We start from the raw sequence: 22,274 nt of genomic DNA, 5'->3' as shown, positions 1-22,274 counted from the left end.
GGATATACGCTTTGCAACCCGGAGGCTTACAAAAAACCACCCTGAGAGTTATTTCTTTAAACATGGAGGTGAAAGCTCTTTAATGATTAAGTCAATATGCTGAAGTAAATAAACTGAAAGACATGCTGGCGAAAAAAACTTTCTACTTTCATACGTTTGCTGAAGGCTTTAAGAAGCCCGATACTTCTTATTTTAAGCAAAAGTTACAAAGGGACTCACAAAATCCTGACTTTCCTTCCCTACTCTTAAGAGCATTAAACAGAATAAAGAAGGTACTTTGTGGAAAGTAGTGGAGTCAGTGAACAGCAATTTTCCCTTTCTTGAAAAAAAGGAAGACTGGGTAATGGTTATTTTTAGGTATATTCCACAGACACTTTGCAGTATAGTATTATATACAGTAAAGGACATTTAGGTTGGATGTTATATAGAAAACTGCAAGACAAAAAAACAAAATGTTTCTAACTTAGAAATTTTATGAGAATTTCTTAGAAATTAGAAGCAGAAGTTTCCTAATTTCTGGTTAGAGTCATAGTTCCCAGACCCCCCTTCAGCTAGAGGCCTCCCGCCTGCCCCAGTCCCCACCAGACCAGTCCAGGTCACTGAGCACTGGTTTCCATTTTCTTTCTTTTCTTTTTTCTTTTTCTTTAAATTACTTCTCTATCCCAGAGAAAATTTTCAATTGGGTAAATAACAGAATAATTCTATGTATGAGAGAACACTGGTAAACACCCAGAAAACCAGAGATTCACGGCATAGGGAAAAGCTCTGTAACACCGTCTGCTCTCCTGCTTGTAATTCCTTTAGAACCAGCTTGATTTGACCGACTACCATAAATGGCTTTTCTGAAATCTAATTTTAAAATTCTTCTTATTGAAGAATGATTTTACCTCATTAATTACTCAGACAATATCATAAAAAGTTGCCCCAATACAGTACTTCCTCATATACTTAGAGATTCTAAGATATTTATTTAATGACAGTAATTACTTAACTGCATCACTTTTATTCAAACAATGAAGTATGTTAAGTTATTTATGCAGAGGATGTTAAAATACTGTTATTTGAAAGATGCCTTGGAGATCATCAAGTGCGATTCCCTCATTTTAAGTTGAGGAAACTGGGGCCTTGATGGGCCCCCTGACTTCTCCAAGATAACATATTTGATTAGTAGCAAATTGGGACCTAAAACCTGGACCTCTCGGCTCCCAGGCAGGGGTGCTGCCTACCGGTCTGGTTGCACTGTATCCAGCAGGTCCTGGGCCTGTGAATCCTGCCTGAGGTGAAGGCTGGTTGCGTCCTAGAACAAAGAGATCACACCATGTATTTAAGTTTTTGCGAGAAAGAAAGAAATAAGAAACCATGTACTTCTATCCCAAGTGTCTAGTCATGATCCAGTTTTAAGGTTAAGTAGCTAAATTCAAGTGTTTTTACCTATATTTTCTTTCCGTGTCGTTCCAGGGCTTTTGGGTGCTTTGAAGCAGGAAGGGAAAAAAATTAGTCATAAGTAGACAATAAAGCAATATTACATAACATTAGTGGGCTGTTCTGTTTCATTATCAGCAGAAATGGGGGTATGAGATGAGAACAAAAGTACTTTGTTTTGGATAATGATGAAGGGTATTATCAGCCCTGAAGGGTATATCCCCAAACAGAGAAAAATTACAACACTTATGGTGATATTTCTGGCAGACGGGTTAGCACTCAGTCTGATACCTCATCCATAAGGTCACTTTTAAGGTGACTTTCCCAGTAGAGCTGTCTCCTGTGAACCTAGGACACATATGGTCAGCCTGTGGGAATGGTCACAAGATGTGGTACTACTAATTCCCAGAACTTGGCGGACAAATTACTCCGGAGCAAACAGACAAAAATGCATTTTCCGAGTCACGTAAGAGGCACCTGAAGGTGCCTCAAGCTGAAGATGTCATTATGGATAAAGTAATCTTACGATGAGATCTTCTGGATTTCTACAGAAAAATCCCAGGATTAAGGCAGAAGACAGGCACATCTTGCTATTAACTATCTGCCTTATGCAAGACAATGTTAAAATATGGTTCAGTCTCAGTAGAAAGGTAATAAAAGGATGAAATGAGATTAAACTACTTTGGGGCCAAAAGGAGTAGGGGACACTATTAAGGGCAGCATCTAAGGTTTCTTCTTTTTGAAAGGAAATTCAAGTGTAATTGTTATATGAAATATATCAGTCTTTTAGTAACTATAATCTTAACGGCCTCTAGTCTTAACAATCTTTTAAGCGAACTTAATTCAACATCATTTATATAGAAACATTTATGTTACCTGAAATCATCCAAAAAACACTATATTCTTGGACCTGAATTAATAAGGTTTAATCGGTCAAGTACAGTACATTTCTAAAATCTGACTTATTCCCCCTCAAATTTTGAAGGCATTCTTCTTAAAAAAAAATTGTACAGTAATTTCACATCCTGATTATATATGAAATATATAAAAAACAGAGTGCAAAACAGCATAATAAGAACTGCAGGGAAATTAAGTGGACATCCATTAGAAACTACACACAACATAGAATGAAAAGAGAAAAAATACAAGGTAACAAGGACTACATAAGGAGTGGGAAGAGGAGTTTACAGCTGGACTAAGAAAAGACTTATTATGCCTTTAAACACTGGAGGGGCTGACATTTAGGAACCAAATGAGAGATCCGTTTCCATGATGCAAAAGTCTTGTTACCTTCCATCTCTCGCCTAGCTACCCCAGGACTGGGAGGGGCTCCAATACCTTTTTAGAGAAAAACAAGAAGCTGTATATGTTCAGAGCCCACAGCACAGAATGAAAAGCAGGTACACAAAACAATTTCTGAGTTAAACTTACTTTTGCAAAGAAAGTTCACCACTTTAAATTTCTTCAAAGATTATCAGTACAAACCAAAGTGACTTTAGATGCCTGGCCCAAACCTGAGTTGGGCCCTTTCCTCAGTTATGAGTAGAAAGGGGATGCTAGTTTTCTTTTTATATCTGAAATTACTAGCAGTGGGGAATTTAAAAATCTGTGTAATGAAAGACTTCGCTTCATGATCATATCATTCTTTATATTCACAGTTAAATCATTAATAAAAGCTCCAATATTTGACAGTCAAAAAGGGAAAAAAATCTTAAAGTTCCAATTTCATTTTAAATTTCTATGAGACTATTTTAGTCTCTTAGAAGTTAGTTTTTGATGTATTATTTTAAAAAACTCTAAAAGTTCTATAATTACTTTCTCTGAGCTTACTACCTTCAAACAGTTATTGGTTTACAGGGTTAAAAAAATATGCTGCAAACACTGCCTACAAAAGAACTGTGAAGAGGAGCAATTTTTAAAATTAAATCAGATTTCTAAGTAAGCCACTGAGTTGCTAACAGGTATAACTTTTCACAAATTTATTTAAAAATTTATTTTTATATAGATAGATTTGTTAATTAAAGGAGAAGAAATAGAATCTATCATGAAACTATAAATAGAATATGAGTTTGAAATGGGAAAAAAAATGTCTGTAAGTCAATCGGAAAATTATCACCCAGCAGTATTTTGCAGAAGCTGTAGTGCTGAAATAATTTTGCTGTCCTTATTATACAAAGTCTTTCACATCTACACACAGTGAAGTCAATCTGTAATAACACATGAATCGGTCAGCAGTGTCGTTAGGCAGACAGAGCAGAAAGAGACCAACTACACGTGAGCCTTAATGATGTTAAAACTGGATTTGTAAAAGCTCTCTGTGGGACTGTGATAACCTGCCTCAGCCCTTCTAGAGAATTAAATTAAATTAGATTAAATAAGCTTGTCAAATGTATACCTCCGACTGAGCTTTGTGCGAGTTTTCATGTGAACCAAATAAACAAAAAGCGACCCATGTGTTAGTAAGAAGTTCTTTATTGAAGTATATCAAAGAAAACTGTTCTTCTATTTTTAAAAATGAGGCATGAATTTTATGACAGGGCATGAAAATGCCATGTAAAATGAAAGATGTATTTCAGATAATTATTATAATTGTAAACTGCATTCCTGGAACATGTTGCTAATCCACAGGCTACTAGAAAGGGAATGCACTAGAGCTGATACAATCTAATAGAATCAGATACTTGGGAAATATTCTATATTCACTGTACCTGAATCATTCTTGAAATTAGTGTGATTTGGGGGAATTAAATCTTTGTAGCCAAACTGACTATATTTATTAAGAAAAAGCATATCAGGCCTTGATGAGTAACTCAACTGTGCTTATCTGGGAAACGGACGCTCTCATTAATTCTATTCACTAATAAAACCGAGCTCTGATCTTTCACTCAGCAGGAATATAATGGAAGTTTGCACTTATTTTTAACTTGGAATATAAATGTCATTCATTTTGACTTTTATCAAACAAACCTAAAATGTCTTTCAGTTATAGGGACCAAACACCAAAAAATTAATGAACCAAGATCCATACATTATAACAAATATAAATGGTTACCTCCAAATTCTTTTCTAGCAGGTGCAGGACTCCTAGCCCCTTATAGTTCACAAGAGAATGTGCAGCAGAAAGGAAATGACATTAAATAAAGAATGGAAACAAAGATTTACCATAGTATTCATGATGTCAAACAGCATGTAGAAACTACACATTCATATACTGGCACCATAAAAAAGCTATGATGTAAACACTTCTAATAACTAAAGAAACAACACTATACTTACTTACAAGGAACATAATACTTAAAAAGAACAAATACATAAAACTTTGTAGTAAATAAGTACATGCATGTTCTTCAGTTCTAGTTATGCATTGTACAGAAATTAGTATGACCACATGAAATCAGCAGAAACAAAACAAACGCCTCTCGCACGCTTGTAAGAAGTCAGCTCTGAAAACATGCTGCAGGAGTCTAGCTGGGCGACAGTCTTTCCACCTGTCCTGTCAGGCCTGCCATGTTCTTTAGTAAAGCTGAGGAAGGAGCACCAACCAAAGAAAAGCAATAAAATCTAGAAGCTAGAGGTTCGAAAACATGCAACATGTTTTAAAATAGAGTGGCGGAGGATTTTCAACCTAGCGAAACTGGAAATAAAATGGTTTGTTACCTGAAGGCGGAGGCGGTCTCTGTGGGGGAGCTGGGCGTGCAGGAGGGGCAACGGGGCGGGGGGGAGGAGGCCGCTTGGGTTCTAAGGTCTGGGAAGACTCTTTCTGCTGCGGTTGTGTTGCTGGCAGAGTGTCAACAGGAGAACCTACAAAAGTGCCTCAGGTAAGAGGGTCAGGTTCCAGGTGGGTATGAGCACAAAGCGCAATTTCTACACGCATCTCATCAATTCTCTCTTGTGCTATTTTCTAACTTTATACTACAGCATAATGACGCACAGTTTTACTATCAACAACTTAAGCAGTTCTGCTATTCAATTATGCTTTGGTACCATGGAAGCATAAGGCTAGCTCTACCGGACCCCTTCCCCAGGCCCCAGGTGCTGAAGGGGATTTACTGAGTGGCCCCATCGAGACCGCACAAAGTACTGTAGACATAAGTCACTGTGGTCTGCTGGCCAGTGGAAAAGAAAAAGAAAAAGGGAGTCTCTTCTCTCTCTACCTTAGCTTATCTCGAATTTATTGAACGAAGCCAGACCTATAAGAGTCGCATGGGGGAACTAGGGAAATGTGTAAGGTGGAAGACATTTTCTGAAGATGCTGGTTAACATGGAACATGCAACTTAACCACGTCATGTAACAACTTCCAGAGACAAGTCTTCCCACTTTGAAGGAGTCATGACCATAAAGTTGAATTTGAAAAATTTGCTTTGTCTCTTTTGTTCCATATTATAATTTAGGTAATGTACAGACATACAGTTAAGCCCAAACAGCTAGGGGTTCTTACAAAACAATAGAAAATCATCAATGATAAGTTACGGACAAACCTGACCACGTAGAAAAAGGATGAAGAAAAATTCTCATCCAGTGACAGTGATGAGTATCCTGTTCATTTACTACTTACAAAGTTTCCTCTTTCATATGCAGAGAAAACATGGTACACATTAGCCTATGGATATGAAAGTTAAACAAACACGGCTCTCCAAAGGAGATCCAAGGGCATCAGAGATGTAACCTTCCAAAATCAAATGTATCAGCCAGGGAAAGTCATACAACACTTTAAATAAAATACACACTTTGTGAAGCTGGGTGCCCAGGCGTTCTCGATGGTGCTCGACTTGGTCTTACGGGAAGGGCAGGTACAGGGCCCTCCGATATTGTGGGTGACTGGCAGGGACTGGTTCGGGGTGAAGAACCCGGGGAAGTGCCAAGGCCAGAACTCGAAGATGGCTGGAGATGCTGAGGAAGAATTTCCTCCACCTCAGCACTGTAGTCATCGACATCGCCTGGGAAAACACAAGGTTCTTAACGTTACCACCGTAACTTTCTCAGAGATTTTTTCCACCAATCTAGGTTTTAAGGGGTTTATGACACTGTAAATACATAAAGATTAAACATGCAGGCATATATAAAAATGTATATGCATAAAACTAGGAGCACAAATGCTCTGATGGAAAATGTAACTAAAGACCGTCTCTTGTCTCAGAGCAGAGGATGCAGGTGGTGACTCACGCCCAGAGCTGGGCTGATTCAATGGTGTTCAGTGTTCCCGTGCGCAGCTGTCTCCGTGCTGGCTGACTCAGACGCTTACCGCTCTGCCTCCAAACCTCCCATCTTACTCTAGGGCACTGCCTCCTACCCACTGCCCTCAGTTCAGGTCTGGTCCTTACAGCAGACAAGCTCTCACAGAGTCACACACCCTGCCCCAAAAATCTCCTCACTACTCTGTCCCCTGTGCTCCTCCTACCCAATATACAGCCTCTTTGCTTGAACTGAACAGGAGGAAATGGTTCTCCCCTGAGGTCTCCTCATCTCCGCTTTCCTTAGGGTTGGCAAGTGCGGTCAGGGTGCCCCTTGCAACTTAATTCCAATTCCAGAACTATAATCCTCCAACCTGGAACAAAAAGGCCTATTTCTTGGAGCTGTGCCATCAAGAAATGTATATCACACCCTCAACCACCGCTTGCCGCCATAATCTCCAACCTCCCTCCTTCTGGTCACTTGAACCCATTCGTCTAGGACTAAGGACAGAGCAAGATGGCAAGTGGGTCCTATCATCTTTCTGAGTGACACTGAAGTCCATGTGGAGAACCCATCAATGGGCTAATGTCTTATCCCTGCTGCCAGTCTCCTCCACTTCAAACACATGCGTGCCCGGAACCGCAGGACCTCCGAAACAACACGCTCAAAACGCTTCACTCTGACCACCAGCTTCCAGCCTTTCAGTCTTGCCCTTGGTTACTCTTTCCTCTTTTGACTTCAGCAGGATCCAGGCCTTCCATCCCTCCTCTTTTGGCCCCTATTCAATTCTGCGTCTCTGCATCTGTCTTCACATCCTCTGGTTCTTCACCTCGGCTGTCCCCCTCCTGCACATTCCTCCATTGCACCTGCATCGATCCCGCTGTCTGATCTCTCTATAACCGCATCAAGGCTGCCGAGGGCTGCAGCCAGAGGAAACAACACAGTCCTGATGACTGCAGTCATGTTAACTCCGTGGGTTTCAGCCTCCTCTGGGCTCCCACAGCTGCCTGGCAATCCCACAAGTTCCTGGCTGGCTCTCTCTCCCCCTTACCCCTTCTCAGGAGTGCTATCTTGAACCTGCTCAACTCTCCGAAAACTGTGGGTTGCCTCACTCCTTAAACTTCACAGAGAAGAAGGGCAGTCTTAAGATGGAAACCCCTCTCTTCAGTAACCTGCCCCCCAGCTGGCATTGAATCACATGGTTGGCACTCATATTTGTAGATGAAAAGAATGGGGTTCTGACCACCCCTGTTTTCTCTGCCACCGTGCTCTCCTGCTCATTCTCCCCTGCCCCTCCCCAATGTCGCCAGCCCTTTCCATCAGCACTAAGCCTTCTCAAGCCTCTCGATTTCAAAACTATACTCCCTGGGGCAACTGCCTTCCTATTCCCGCTCCCCCTCAACTCCGCCTTAGCCAAACTTCTTAAAAAGTTGTCTACAGACACTCTCTGCACTTCTTCACCTTCCCTCCTCACCTCGATTTACCACCATCTGGCTTCATCACTCCACTGAAATCACTCCCCTGAACATCACCAACAGCCTCCTCCCCGGTGCTAAACCCAAAGGGCAAGCTGCACTGCTCACTTCTCTCTCTGCAACACAGGACACCTCGGACCACGCTCCCCTGTTACCCTTTCTTTCCTTGATGTTTAAGCTGCTGGATTCTCCTGGCTCAATGACATTTCTAGTTGTTTCTTCTCATTTTCCTTTCATGCACAGCCTTGTTCTGCCTATCCTTAAAGTCTGAGTTTCTGTTCAATCCCAGGACCAGTCCTCTCCCATCTCTGTATAATCCCCCTGGCCATGCTAATAAACACGCAGGACTCTAACTCTCACTGGGGCTGCCTCGCGGGCCCAGAGCTCTCTGCTGAGCAACAGTCCACACACCCACAGCCTGGGCCCGACAGACCTCACAGACCCCTCAGATCCAACATGCCCAAAACCAGTATCTCCTGCCATCCACCCTGCTCCTCCTCCCGCACTTCACCTCACTTACTCCCACACTTCTCCTCACTTACTCCCACACAAGCGTACCTGCAGTGTCTGCTTAGATCCTTTTTCCCCCTTAGGCCTCTGAACACTCCTCCTTTCTGGTTCACCCTGCTCTATTCTCTTTAATCTAATTCTCACCCAGTCCTCAGATTCTCAATTTCAATTTCTCTGGGAACTTTCCCAACTTCCCAACTCTAGGTTAGACAAGTGTCCCATAACTCCTGTACCATCGTCCCCTTGTGCACTGATGTCACATGATTATAACTGCCTGCTTACTTGTATGTAGCACCCACTGAGCTGTGAGTCTGGGGAGTGCAAGGATGACATCTGTTGAATTTCTAGCACCTAGCATGTACCTGGCATATAAAAGGTACTGCATAAATGTGGGGACTAAGCAAACAAATGAACAGAGACTGAAAATGAGACAATCTAAGGTGTTCAACTCTGAAATGCATTATCTAGCTATACAGGGTATCACAATATGATGTATGTCATTTTATAAACTAAGGTATGCATTTTAATGGAAACTATGCTAAAATAAAATAGCAGATAGTATGAGAAAGCAAATGCATTTCTTAATCACATTTAAGCAAATTATTATCTTGAAATAACCTGTCCCAAATTCTAAAATTGAAATGATTACATTTATATAGGTGTGAAGGGTTCAGTTTCAAATGCATGTGTTCCTAGCCACTTGGAAAATCTTTTAAAGTTAATTTTGAAATATATCCCCTTTTGTAGCAACTATTTTGAACTCATTTCTGCACAATGAACTTCTCCTTTTTTACCTTAAGGACAATTAGTGGGACCAAACCATACACCCAAAATACCAATTTGTGCTCTTATCACATAAGGACATCAACATTTGTAAAGGTCTTAACCTATGAATGGCCCAATGGCAAATACATCTGAAGTCTGGGTACGAGTAAAATACACACAATACAATGCAAAACAAAACCTAATTAATATTGCTCTGTGTGTTACAAGAAGGAAGAAAAGGATAAACTCGGAGGCTGAGACTTCACTGATGGGAAGGAAACTTATCTAGAAGTACAGAAGTAAACGCGCCCAGTAAGCAGACCTTCCATGTCGAAGTCGGCCGTGACCTCCGCGTCCTCCCCCAGCAGTGTGGAGCTTGTTGACGATGGCAGCGGGACACCGATTTTCTCTAAACTCATTTCTTCTTCCAAATTTTTGATCCAGTCTGGACTTTTTAAAGTAATAGTTATAGTCCGACCCAATAACTAGGTAAGTAACAGAGATATAAAATAAAAATTCATTGGCATGAAAATTAACTCTCTGGGAATAAAGTGACTGCCTTAGTTATACTACGCAACAGTATAGGCTCAATTCGGCTACACTCAATTCAAAATAAACTGTTTTACATATACTGCATTTTTAACTAGTTAAAAATGTTCCCAATTCTCCCTTCAAAAGCTTATGTTGCTAAATCTAAGGTCTTCTTTTCCAGAATGCACACAGATTTAAGTTTCCTTTGCTGACAGTATCTTCCGAAGGTGAGATATAAATTCACTGACAATTCTGCTTCATCATTTCATACTTCCTAGGGTTTTGAGATACAGATTAAATCACTGTTCTTATGTGAAACAACTTCAGAAAGGACGGTGGACAATCCTTAAAATACTTTCCCTGTTCATTCGGTATAAGGGTAACTTTCTAACTTGGTATAATGGTCTTGAAAGTTACTTATACTGCCAAAGTAGTTTCAGCATTTCAAATGTCAGAAGAATAATGAGAGAATTTAAGACCATTTTTAATCTTCAACAAAAGTTTAATCATTCTAAAAACAGAAAGGCTGGTATCTATGACACTGGCACCCTGCCTTTCCCATAAATATGAGCAGCTTTTAGATAAAAGTATAATCTAAACCAACCAGTACATTATAATCAAGGTATACTGTCCTGTCGATGTATTAAAAAAATACTCTCCTTGGCTCAAAGTGCTATTGACAGTAGAATTCTTTGAAGGCATAGGATGGAGAGATTGAAAGCTGCTGGCGTGAATAGCACAGCTATGTATGAGAGTAATTAGTGTCTACATTGAGCTTTGAAGTCAAAGTCCTAAGGACTAATTCTTTACTCACTTATTAGACCACATCAGTTAAACTTCAGAACTTGGCAACAGGCTTCATAGGTCATTTGTTACTTTTTAAAGTCAACCACATTCTTTATGTATTTGCCAAAGAATACCAACAAGTATTCTTAAGCCCCAGTCACTATCATGGCCATTTAAGATGAACTTCCTTAAGAATATCCACTTGGCAGAAATTGGAGCCCAGAGAAAAGAAAAAAAAATTACGTGACAGAAAAGGAAATGCTCAAGAAGGTCATCCTTTAGGTTTGCCTTGCTGAAGCTGTATACTTTTTCCAGATTCTCCCCTGAAATGGAAGAGTTCCTATTGATCTATTTGCAGCTAGAAGATTTTGGGCTGAAATAACAGTACTAACAAAGATAGACCAGAGGCGTAGAAATGTCTAACTTTCAAAAGGATAAATCAAACATTATGTATTTTCCAAAAACATTATTTTCTCAGAATTTTGAAAATCTTTTAAGGGAGCTAAGGCGGCTACTTTCTAAGAGCATAACATAGATGACCAGACTTGAGGGTGAGGAACAGAGCTGAAAAGAAGGAAGGAAAAACAAAACTAGGAAAATTATCAGGGAAAGGTAAAAGAAATATTCAGGAAGGGAATAAGGCTGACAAAGTACCAAAATGAGAGTTGCTCTTAAATGTGTCTTCATGGGATGAGGAAGGGCTTTTAAGAGGTCAAAGGTAGAATTAAATTTTAAAATCAATACTTTCCATATGGTGAAGACACAGCAAAGTCACAAGACAAGCTGGGAAGAGTATCTTCAGCACATTATAAAAAGGGATTAACATCAAGGGAGCTTCAAAAGATGAATACCCCAATGGGGAATGGGCTAGGTCATAAACAGCTTGTCAGAGAAGTACAAATGACCAATAAATTAAAAAAACTAGTAATCAAAGTATTAACACAGAAATGACATAGTACTTCTAGTTCTACAGATTGTCGAAGTTAAAAAATACCCCATTTTGATTAGGATGTTGGATATTAGGTAATCCGAGTCACAATGCAACTAGATACATTCTTTCTAAAGAGCAATTAGCCAATAAATATCAAATTTTCATATGCCTATATTCTTTGACATTGCAAATGTACATTTAAGAATTTATCTTAAGGAATAACAGGATAAGCATGCACAATTATAGTGTATACAGGGGTTCCCTGGAATGTTGTTTTTAATTATTAAAAGTTGGGAACAATCCAGATGTCTACTAATAAGAGTCTGGTTAAGTAAATTTATATTTATATTTATATATTTATCTACATAATGAAACTAATTCAGCCATTAAAAATGACATGTTTGTTCATGTAGATGTCCATGATTCATATAGCTCATTTGTGTTAATATATATATGCATATATGAAGCTTAAGAAAAATTATTTTGTAATGGTCAGATTACAAACAGTCTTTATTATTTTTCTTTATACTTTTCTGTATTTCTTGATTTATTTTTGCATGAGTATATTACTAGCGCATTCAGGAAAAACAAATAAAATCTTACAAAATCTATTTCAAAAACAATAAATGGATGAAAATCTTTTTCTCCAAGTGGAAGTTCTGAAACAGAAGAGGAAGCTCAGGAAAATCTTTATGGAATTACCTACCATTGGAGAAATTAGGCCTTGATTTTAGTCCAGTCTATTGATCATATACTTAGATATTTAGGATTTGTCTGAAACCATTCACGAAACACTAGTGGACATAGACAGCATCTTACAGAAGTAAAATTATTCTAGGCCATTGATGTAAACTTCTCCCATCAATGACACTTCAAATCACAGGCTAGGAACATCTCCACTAATTAAAAATTTCTAAAATGCCTCAATGGGATGGACTTGTTACCTATGGGAATTATTCTACCTTTGCTTGAAAAAAGGTACCTGGGTACCATGATCCAAGCCAATAAAACAAGTTCCTTAGACTAATGAGCACCTTCCTCCCTTGTTTTCTTGTAAATAAAGCATTTTCTTCATTTGCTAGAAATCTGTTCTACTATATAGATGAGCCATAGTAACTATTCCAATTAAAAATTTTAGTTTTATATAAAAAAATAATAAAAATAAAATTGGGTAATAATACTTTTTTTTCTTAGTCTATAGCCATGATTAATATCTCTAGGGAGGGACCAAAATAATCTTAAATTAATCTGAAACCTAGTCTAAATAATAAATGTTAAAGTACACCATAAGGTCTTTTATCCTCTTGAACTAGAAATATATTTAGATAATTTGCTGTATGCCTATAAAAATACAATCTTCAGATACTTAGTTGCAGAATGGTTTAGAATCAACAAACTTACCTCTTTACCATTCAGGCTCAGAACACTCAAGGCAGAGCTTCCCTCCAAAAATGTAACCCACATTTTATCTTCTACAAATCTTTAAGGAAGAGAAAAACAAACAATAAACAACTATAATTAATATTCAGTTTATAACTAGCTCAGTGACTAGTCCAATGATTACTGATTCACGAAGGCTTACAGAGGCCAGAAAGTAAAAACACAAGAGCGAGAGCAGTGGGGCCAGTGGTGACCTGCAGAGGGCACTCTTCCCCTAAAAGCGTTCAAATACAAATTTCTTTCAAGTACTATGTTAGTTAATAGAACAGTCTGCCAGAAGAAATGGGCCTGTGGACCTCCAGTTATGATCCCTGCTAATCTAATCTTTCATTTCATTGACAAGAGAAAAAGGGCCAGAGGTTAAGGGGCTTGTTCAAAGTGACCCTACGAGGAGAGTAAGTTACAGGGCTAGGATCCCAGTCTCCCAAGCCTGGAATCCAGTACTCTGTATTGCCACTGTCTCAGTGACTTTCCTGAAGCAAATTTCCTGAAGCAAATTTCTTTTGACCAAGAAAGAAGGCAGGGAGTTGTCACAACAACAACAACAACAACAACAACAACAAAGTCTGTCAGTCAGTCACTCAATCAGACTGGCCCGAGGGACTCTTAGGTTATGGTCCTGTCTTTATTTATTCAATGACAGCCAGTTACTCTCTTGAGACTTCAAAGCCTTACTGTGATTCTAAGTTTATAGTTTTGAGATAAGAAACCCACAAAAGGAAAAATAGAAAGGCCATTAGAACAAGTTCTGAAGAAGACGGTCACTGATATGAAATAATGTTATCATGAAAAAAGAATAAAACAAATTATAACATTATGAGTCTTATTTATAGAAACAATTTTAACAGTTGAACTAAATCCAAACTGTATTTATAAATTCAGACATCCTTGCAGATCTTTCAGATGAGAAATGGCAAAACACACAGACGTGTGCACGCACGCGCGCGCACACACACACACACACTCAACTTAGGTAAGAGACTCAATTTCTTGGCATGAAGTTATTACTAAGTTGCAGGATGCTATTGTTTGAACAACATAGGGACACCATTCCTACCTAAAGATTATGAAGGGATCTTAGTCAAATTGTTGACAACGGACAATAACCTTCCTCCAAAGGTTATAATCACTACTATACAGCTGCACTCAGGCTGCACCAGTCTCCCCGACCCCAAGCAGCATTTGTTCTTTGATGGTGGAACCAAAGCATTTGTGATCATAAGGCAGGGCTAATTTCTTGGTCCTATTCTTAACTGCCAGTGTGTCCCTTACACGTTTTTTAACTTTAACAAGTTAACTGTTAACTGGATTCTGATTCTGATAACCCACAGATTTATGTAGGACATTTCAGAAGCTGTGTTTTCTTCCTATTTTCACTCACTAGGATAAAAACTACACTTTTCCCCCAATAAGTATCTAAATTTGCCCAGTCTACATTTCCAGAAAATCTCTTAATTACATGTAAAGGGGTGTACAGACTTGAGCCACTCCTTAATGGTTACCTTATTCTAGACCAAAAGGTGATAATCAGTTTAGCCTTACCTGTGACAGCAGTCCTGTCCTTGTTTACTTTCAGCGCCTGCTTTTTCTAGTCTAACTTGGATATCTTAAGGTGTAACAACTGGAATATTCCGTGTGAGGAGGCACCCCATGGTTTTATAATGTTAGAGTAATGCCTTGTTCTGTTACCAATACTTCTTCCAATGACAACAAGCATTTGGGGGGGAAGCTTTTGGCTCTAATTTAATACCAAGTTCTTTGAGACTAGGATACAGACAAGACAGTCCTCTTCAGAGTCTTTCATCCCTGAAGTGCACTTCAGGTTCTGTCTAGCCCAGTGCAATATTTCACACTTGCTCAAAGGACGTTTATCTGCTACTTGGCCGCCCACTCACACAGTCCACATGATGGTCCCGGTGGTTTGGCATTTCTGTACTTGGCAAAGCTTACTGTCATCTGTAAACTTGCAGATTTCACTATGGACTTGCTAGAGCCTTACAATTTTCAGATATTTCATGTCTCATTTTAAATCCTTGGGGTAGATCTTTGTCAAACGGTTTGAGGGAAGTCTAAACACAATTTCCTCTCTATTTGCCCATTTACTCTCTAAAAGGACTCTAGGGTTCTCAGTCATGTTCCTCACTCAACAAGAAATCATACCAACTTCATTCTGTGGACAATTCTGTTTAGGAGCTAGGGAGGCCATTATACATATGCTGATCACCCCTAGATTCCAGACAGGAATTGAGTCTTCAGTTTCTCCTCTGCTCTTCCACAGCACCTAGTATAGAGATGTGCCCACCAACTGTCTATAAAACACACCTAAATAAGCAGATGGACAGCACAGAAAGGAACTTAATAGTACCTCTTCTGTATGGAAGTCAGACACATATGTTTTTCGATGTCTCAAAACTGCTGCACATTCAGAAGAGAACTTTTTTTTTAACAACAAAAGAGGCATCTGGTTCTGCAAAAGGCACATGGTTAAGTCGCTGACGGGAACCAAGACAGGAACGGGTGACTCCTGACTGTTCCCCTAGCAGTACTGCTTCTCCATTAGCTGGAAATTAAATGACTTAAAATTATTAAAATATTAAATTTCTTAAACCTAGGGCAAAACAGTCACTCCACTTTACTCTTACCTCTCCTTGAAAAAAAACAGCAATCACATCTTCATTTTGCCACAGGTTTACATGTTATATAGCATATTAATCTTGAGAGAACACATTTAAATGTGCACATATTTTTGTTTATCAATTGTTCATATACAGTTTCACGACTCAAGAATTCAGTTTCAAAACCTATGAGCCCTTTGAATAATACTTCTATAGTGTGATTTTCTTTTAGTTTGAAAATACAAATACTCACACACTAGTCAAACATAAAGTAAGTGATTTCTAATACAGAAAATATTACTTATGAGTCATGAGTTGCTTTTGGACAGTACATACTTTACTCACCTTATGAGTATAACTTCACCAAAGTGTGTAAACTGCTGCAGAAGCTCATCAATCAAAGCATCGTCGAAAAAATTACTTTCTGGTAAGGAACTCTTGATTGAGACTAACACCGTACCATCTGGTGGACCCTGAACGGCAATCACTTCTTTATAAATGTTCTGCCTCTCTTCAGCTTCAACTTCAAATATATCGATATCAATCAGGGCAACGACAGGCCTTAGGCATAAAGGAAGAGAGATGTGTTAGAAACATTTAAGAAAGGATGTATTTCAAGTAAACTGCAAGCACGGTTATAGAAATACGGAGACTTTAAACCTATGGTCCGAAGTCTTCAGCTCAGCCCTTCCGTAGTGCAGCAAAGTGCCAGGAGTCCACGTGTAGAGGATTTTGCTTCCATCTTGAAAACTAGCATTTAGAAGATCTAAATCTTCAGCTGCAGTCAGAATAAAACAAAACACAGAAGCCACATGAGCATGACAGGTCACGTGGAGAAAGGAGCTGCCGCCTTTGTTTCACCAGCTTCAGTTTTCTGAGGCTGGGACGCCAGACACACTTGCTAAGAGGCAGGAAGCATACACACCATTAGGTTAGAAAGGTTCTTTGGTGAGGTTATCATGCTATGCTTTACTTAGTTAAAATTAAAATGAGCCTTTACTGAGATTACTTAAAGGCCTGTGACCAAACAGGGTTTCACACATAATTCAACAGACAAGTAGCAGTTCAAAATATTTGCAAACCACTTGACTTATTCAAGTTAAAAACCTTAATTAGCATCCAGCCAACAATTTTATAAAGAGGTTTCCTTGCTTTTCTTTATATGACACTATGTCACTGAAAGAAAATAGACTGAAAAATTAAATAATTATAAGCAGGTCTGAGAATTTTTTTTAAGTTTTACTTTTAAATTGCATTGATTTTATCCTAGATAACCTTTATTGAAAAAAAAAGTAGCCCATCTCTCTCCTTATTTGATATTTATATCATTTCCCTTTTTCTTTGTAAAATTTGCACTAACTCATTTAAATGAACCCCATTTCCCGACCTGATCTGTCGAAAGGCCATTTCCGTCTTCTCCAGAGGACACGGTCTGTCCATGCAGGAGTGCGGCACTTCTCACTGGTGTCATAGTCATCGGAAAACAAATCGTATTTGTATGTTGGAGCAAAGGTTACTTTTCCTTCTAAAAATCCCCTAAAGATCTAAAATGAACATACACAAAGTAAGTTATTCAAAAAGGCAAAAATGTTCTGTTTTCACTCAGGCAGCCATTCATTAAATATCTACTATGTGCTGGAGACGCTCATGTGAAATCTACGTGCCTCTGATGAACACTTCTAACTGAATGGACAGACCTTAAGGAAAACAACTTAAGACTTGGCCTTTTTCATGGCACTTGTCTAACATTTGGTTAAACAAAGTACAAAAACATGAACGGTGGAATTCCATGAGACTTTTGCGCTATATGAGGTATTTAGAACTGTATGGAATTTTGGAAATCACAGAGTCTGGTGTCTTACTCTCAAATGAGGAACTGGGGCCTTAGAAAGTTACATAGTACCCAAAGTGTTAGAATTTAAGGCGGATGACCACAAAGGTACCATATCAAATGGCCTCAATCACTTCTTTTAAAAAAAAAATTTTTTTTAGTAAGTTATTCCCAAATCTTATGGTCACAAGTTTTAAGAAGTAAGTTTCAAAAAGTCAGATTATATGAGAAACAACAGCAAAAAATAAAGCCAATTACCATAGGTTCTTAAAGGCAAAAAAGCAGTAGCCCTGATGAGTAAGATTCTAAATTTGCTATTACTGAAAAAAAAAAGCATATTCTTCTACTTGAAAGTGAATCTCATAGAGACATAATACCTTTTGCCCCCGGGAATTATTATGAGTTTTTCTTTCCTTTTCTTTTTTTAAAAGAGAAGCTAGTTTTACAGCTGTTAAACTATAAATATACATTTATTAAGTATAGAGAGACTCCAAGAGATTAAAAGAAAAAGCAATAGTTTGATTAAGGAACGTATGTTTTCATAACCGCAGATCCTCTTCTTAATGCAAGTACTTTAAGTATGTATTTACCTGCCCAGCATTTTTCTGATTAATAAGTTGATCTCCTGCTATAAGAGAATCCCAATTTTGCTGTCTTATCAGCTCTTTAACTTCTTCATTAGGGAGATCAATTCGGTAGTTGAAATCACCACACCAAAATACATAGTCATGGGAAAACAGCATCCTTCCCTAGAAGCAGGGAGATAAAATTTTAAATTAAAAACCATCAATTTAAACGATGTTTTACAACTTTTTCTTTGCCTCAGATACGCTTGCCTCCCCCATGCTGTGTCCTGTTTATGTAGCCTGACAGTCATGTCACATGAAGTATCTATTCAGGTGAACACTGCTGACATTTCTAGGAACTGCCTGAAGTTTGCAAAAACTGATATAGAATTTGGGGTAAACTGTAATACATTTCAAAGCTTCCAATTCAAAAACAAGCCGCAAGAGTTTACCATTGGAAAACTCAGCTTCCGTGCTATTTCTACAAAATCTTCATTTCTTTCTTTGACTTGTGACTGTCCTGCAGCAAAGTGGCTGCAGACGAAGCAGAGGCTAGTTGTGTGGAACAGCATGCGTATTGCAACCGCTCCCTTATTTCCAGTGGCGCCTCCCATTCCAGTCTTCACAGTATCAACCGCAACATCCCTTTAAAATGAAGAATTCTAAATCAAAGACCAGAAATTCCAACAGTTCCGTGTGCATGAGCAATTAGGAATGTCTATTACATAATTACAACCCTGCACACCGTGGGGCACTTTGAGGGCAAGTCTGTGAAACAGTACAGTGAAACCACTAGTGACTCTCCAATCAAGAACATATTTAGACACAAGAACCATGAGTAAGTGTTTCTCTGAAGCCACAAATGTGCTTTCCCTGTTACGAGATTCTGGGAAGGAGCCTTGGGGGAGTGATCTGTTTACTGACCTGATGAACGGAGCATGCTGTGGTCTGATAAAAACAAACAGGCAGACGCCCACCAACTGCTCAGAAGCCAGCAGCACATACTTGTTGTCTCTGGAGATGGTCTTCTGAAGTTCCACAGCCCAGAGCTTCTGATTTGTTGTGCTATCAAAATTATTAAAAAGGAAACCTTCAAAAAGATGACTACAGTAATATAGCCTATTTTGTAAGACATTTCACTTTTATATGCCCACATTTATTAAACTACTGACGTCATGAAATCCACACCAGCAGTGGAATGCAGGCCGTTTCTTGGTTTCCTTTAAAAAGGAAAATCCCAAACTTAGCCAAGAACACCACACTTCGAAGTCTAACTTATTACTCCCTTCCTTACAAAGAAAACTTGAGCTTACTTATTAAACGTGTGTTCGCCATGTGAGTAACCTCAAGCTTGTACACTTTACTTCTTCCTTAGTATTCACTAAGGTAACAGAGAACATGCTTCCAGATAGACTTCTCCCCCTCTTTCATTATTTTTATGGATTGTAATAGCTTAAAAAAAGTTATTATGGAAAATTTTAAACATATACACAAAAAGTGATAATCATAAAATAAACCACCATATGCCCATTACCCAGCTTCAACAATTATTAACATTTTGCAGATTTTTTTCATCCATACTCCTCCCCCCACCTTTTTATTTTAACTTGGAATATTTTAAACCAAATCTAAGATACAGGCCATTTCACCCAGAAACACCTTAGTATGTACCTTTCACATAAGCACAGTGCCATTATCACAATCAAATGTTAACAATTCCATAATATCATCTGATACTCAGTTCATATTTAAATTTCCCTGATTATCTAAAAAAAGTCTTCTTACAACTGGTTTATTTAAAACAGGGTCCAAATAAGGCCCATACATTGCATTTGCTTGTTGTCTCTTGAATCTCTCTTAATCTTTAATAGTCCCTCAGCCCTCCCTAGCACCTCTATTTTTTTTTTTTTTACACTCCACCCCCTTTTTAAGGCATTTACTTTTTTAGAAGCTAGGCTATCTGTCTGTAAAATGTTTAACAGTCTGGATTTGTCTAATGCGTCTTCATGGTACCTTAACTTGATCCTCTAATTGTCAGATTTGTTTTAAACTGGTTAATATAGAAGCTTGATTAATAAATAGTCCATTTTATTTATTTGTTTTGGCAAAAAAATAATCTCATAGGTGGTATAGTCACCCTTGCATCACAGCAGAAGTACATACTCTCTGATATTACACCCGATCAGCTGTTCAGACTGTGACAATCAACTTTTTTTTTTAAATTGACGTACAGTTGATTTACAATGTTTTGTTAGTTTCTGGTGTACAGTGAAGTGACACAGTTACACGTATATATTCTTTTTCATATTCTTTTTCATTATAGGTTATTACAAGATATTGAATATAGTTCCCTTCTATATAGTAGGACTTTGTTGTTTATCTATTTTATATATAATACTTTATATACAATCACCTCTTTATAATAAAAAGTTCCCCTATTGATCCTTCTTCTAAGGTTTTAACACTTACTGGTGATCACTGCCTAGACCCATTATGTCATTAGGGGTTACAAAATGTTGACTTTATAATTTCAGCATTCCATGGGCATTTGTAATAAGTTGGAATTCAACTATAAAGAACTTTTCTCTAATCAATGATTCAGTTATTTTGAAACACAGTTAGCATAAACGCTTGAGCCATTCTATCTAGGCATTTTCAGAGTAATAAGTTTGTGCCCAAGAACCTCCAATGGTGAGCAAGAGTTTTTCTCATAGTTCCAGGTCATACAAAGGATAAATGGTAAGCCAGACTATGATCTCACACCCATCCATCTAATCTACCTCACACTACGCCATGCTACCACCAAAATACAAATTCAGCGCATGGATTCTCTACCCACCATGACTCCACCCACCACGACCTGGATTCTGAAAAGAAAATGACAGCTTTCGCCCTTTCTTCAGCTCACTTCCCAAGTCATCTTCTCCATGAATCCTAATCATCCCACTCAAAACTGCACACATCTCCCCACCTCCACATGCTATGTAATATACTTACTAGAGTTGTTTATTGTCTGTCTCTTCTATCAGAAAAGAAGGTCCATGCAGGTCAGGGTTTTTGTGTTTTATTTAGTGATGTATCTTTAGCACCTAATATAGGTGCTCAATAGATATCGGTTAAATACATGAATGAGTAATTACTACTTTTATTAAAGGATAATTTGATTAATCTCTACTTAAACAAACAACTGAACAATTTGTTTGGTACTGGGAAACCTAAGAGTATGTTCTATTTTAAGATCTGAATATGCATTTTCAGGAAAGATATTCAAACAGCAAAATGAATGAAGATGGATTTCTTTTCTACTTCCCTATATAAATTGTTCACTTTTGCTAAGAAAAAGTTTTCATTCACAAGATTGATGGTTATATACCATATGATTTCTGCCCATAATTTAATTTTGAAAACTTTTTTAAAAAAATCACAAAAATGTCAATGGACATTTAGGCTGTTTCCATGTCTTGGCTATTGTAAATAGTGCTGCTATGAACATTGGGGTGCAGGTGTCTTTTTGAAGGGTTAAAGAAGATGTGGTATATTTATACAATGGAATACTATTTAGCCATAAAAATGACAACATAAGGCCATTTGCAGCAACATGGATGCTCCTGGAGAATGTCATTCTAAGTGAAGTAAGCCAGAAAGAGAAAGAGAAAGAAAAATACCATATGAGATTGCTCATATATGTGGAATCTAAAAAAAAGGAACATAAATACAAAACAGAAACAGACTCATAGACATAGAATACAAACTTGTGGTTGCCAGGGGAGCGGGGGGAGGGAAGGGACAAAATGGGAGTTCAAAATTGTAGAATAGATAAACAAGATTAATACTGTATAGGACATGGAAATATATACAAGATCTTGTGGTAGCTCACAGTGAAAAAAAATGTGACAGTGAATATATGTATGTTCATGTATAACTTAAAAATTGTGCTCTACACTGGAATTTGACACAGCATTGTAAAATGACTATAACTCAACAAAAAAATGTTAAAAAAAAAAGATCATACCCCCCGCAAAAAAAATAAAAAAATAAAAGACCCCTGAATATAAAAAAAAATCACAAAAATGGGCAACTACTAAACTTTCAAGGCAAGTATCCTTTCTTAAAATAAAACTTAAGCTTTAAATTTCACTAAAATAATTTGTATTTGTAATAAGGCTTCAGAACAGCAGTTCTCAAAGTGTGGTCTAGGAACTGGTGATCCCCAAAACCTACAAGGACAG

The 22,274-nt window shown here is 38.1% G+C and overlaps 1 protein-coding gene across 8 annotated transcripts in view; it reads right to left on the bottom strand.

Moving 5' to 3' along the window:
• The window catches only part of SYNJ1 (synaptojanin 1), an 81,442-nt gene that overhangs the window by 10,331 nt on the left and 48,837 nt on the right, over positions 1-22,274 (bottom strand). For 3 of the 8 annotated variants that reach the window (XM_045517830.2, XM_074360564.1, XM_074360582.1), the window contains exons 15-27: positions 18,970-19,110; positions 18,498-18,690; positions 18,070-18,228; positions 17,036-17,192; positions 16,309-16,426; positions 15,994-16,209; positions 12,995-13,073; positions 9,668-9,830; positions 6,151-6,360; positions 5,080-5,223; positions 4,475-4,513; positions 1,432-1,470; positions 1,227-1,297 (exon numbers count right to left, since the gene is read on the bottom strand). In XM_045517830.2, coding sequence (XP_045373786.1) covers positions 1,227-1,297; positions 1,432-1,470; positions 4,475-4,513; positions 5,080-5,223; positions 6,151-6,360; positions 9,668-9,830; positions 12,995-13,073; positions 15,994-16,209; positions 16,309-16,426; positions 17,036-17,192; positions 18,070-18,228; positions 18,498-18,690; positions 18,970-19,110 — 1,729 coding nt within the window. Of the gene's footprint in view, positions 1-1,226; positions 1,298-1,431; positions 1,471-2,712; positions 2,761-4,474; positions 4,514-5,079; positions 5,224-6,150; positions 6,361-9,667; positions 9,831-12,994; positions 13,074-15,993; positions 16,210-16,308; positions 16,427-17,035; positions 17,193-18,069; positions 18,229-18,497; positions 18,691-18,969; positions 19,111-22,274 lie in introns of all 8 variants that reach the window. The other 5 variants (XM_010956585.3, XM_010956589.3, XM_045517832.2 and 2 more) reach the window with 3 other exon arrangements.

This window comes from Camelus bactrianus, chromosome 1 (assembly GCF_048773025.1).
Source record: "Camelus bactrianus isolate YW-2024 breed Bactrian camel chromosome 1, ASM4877302v1, whole genome shotgun sequence".
Lineage (NCBI taxonomy): Eukaryota > Metazoa > Chordata > Mammalia > Artiodactyla > Camelidae > Camelus > Camelus bactrianus.
The sequence above is the reverse complement of the archived record's forward strand: the minus strand, read 5'-3'. Positions and strand labels throughout refer to the sequence as shown.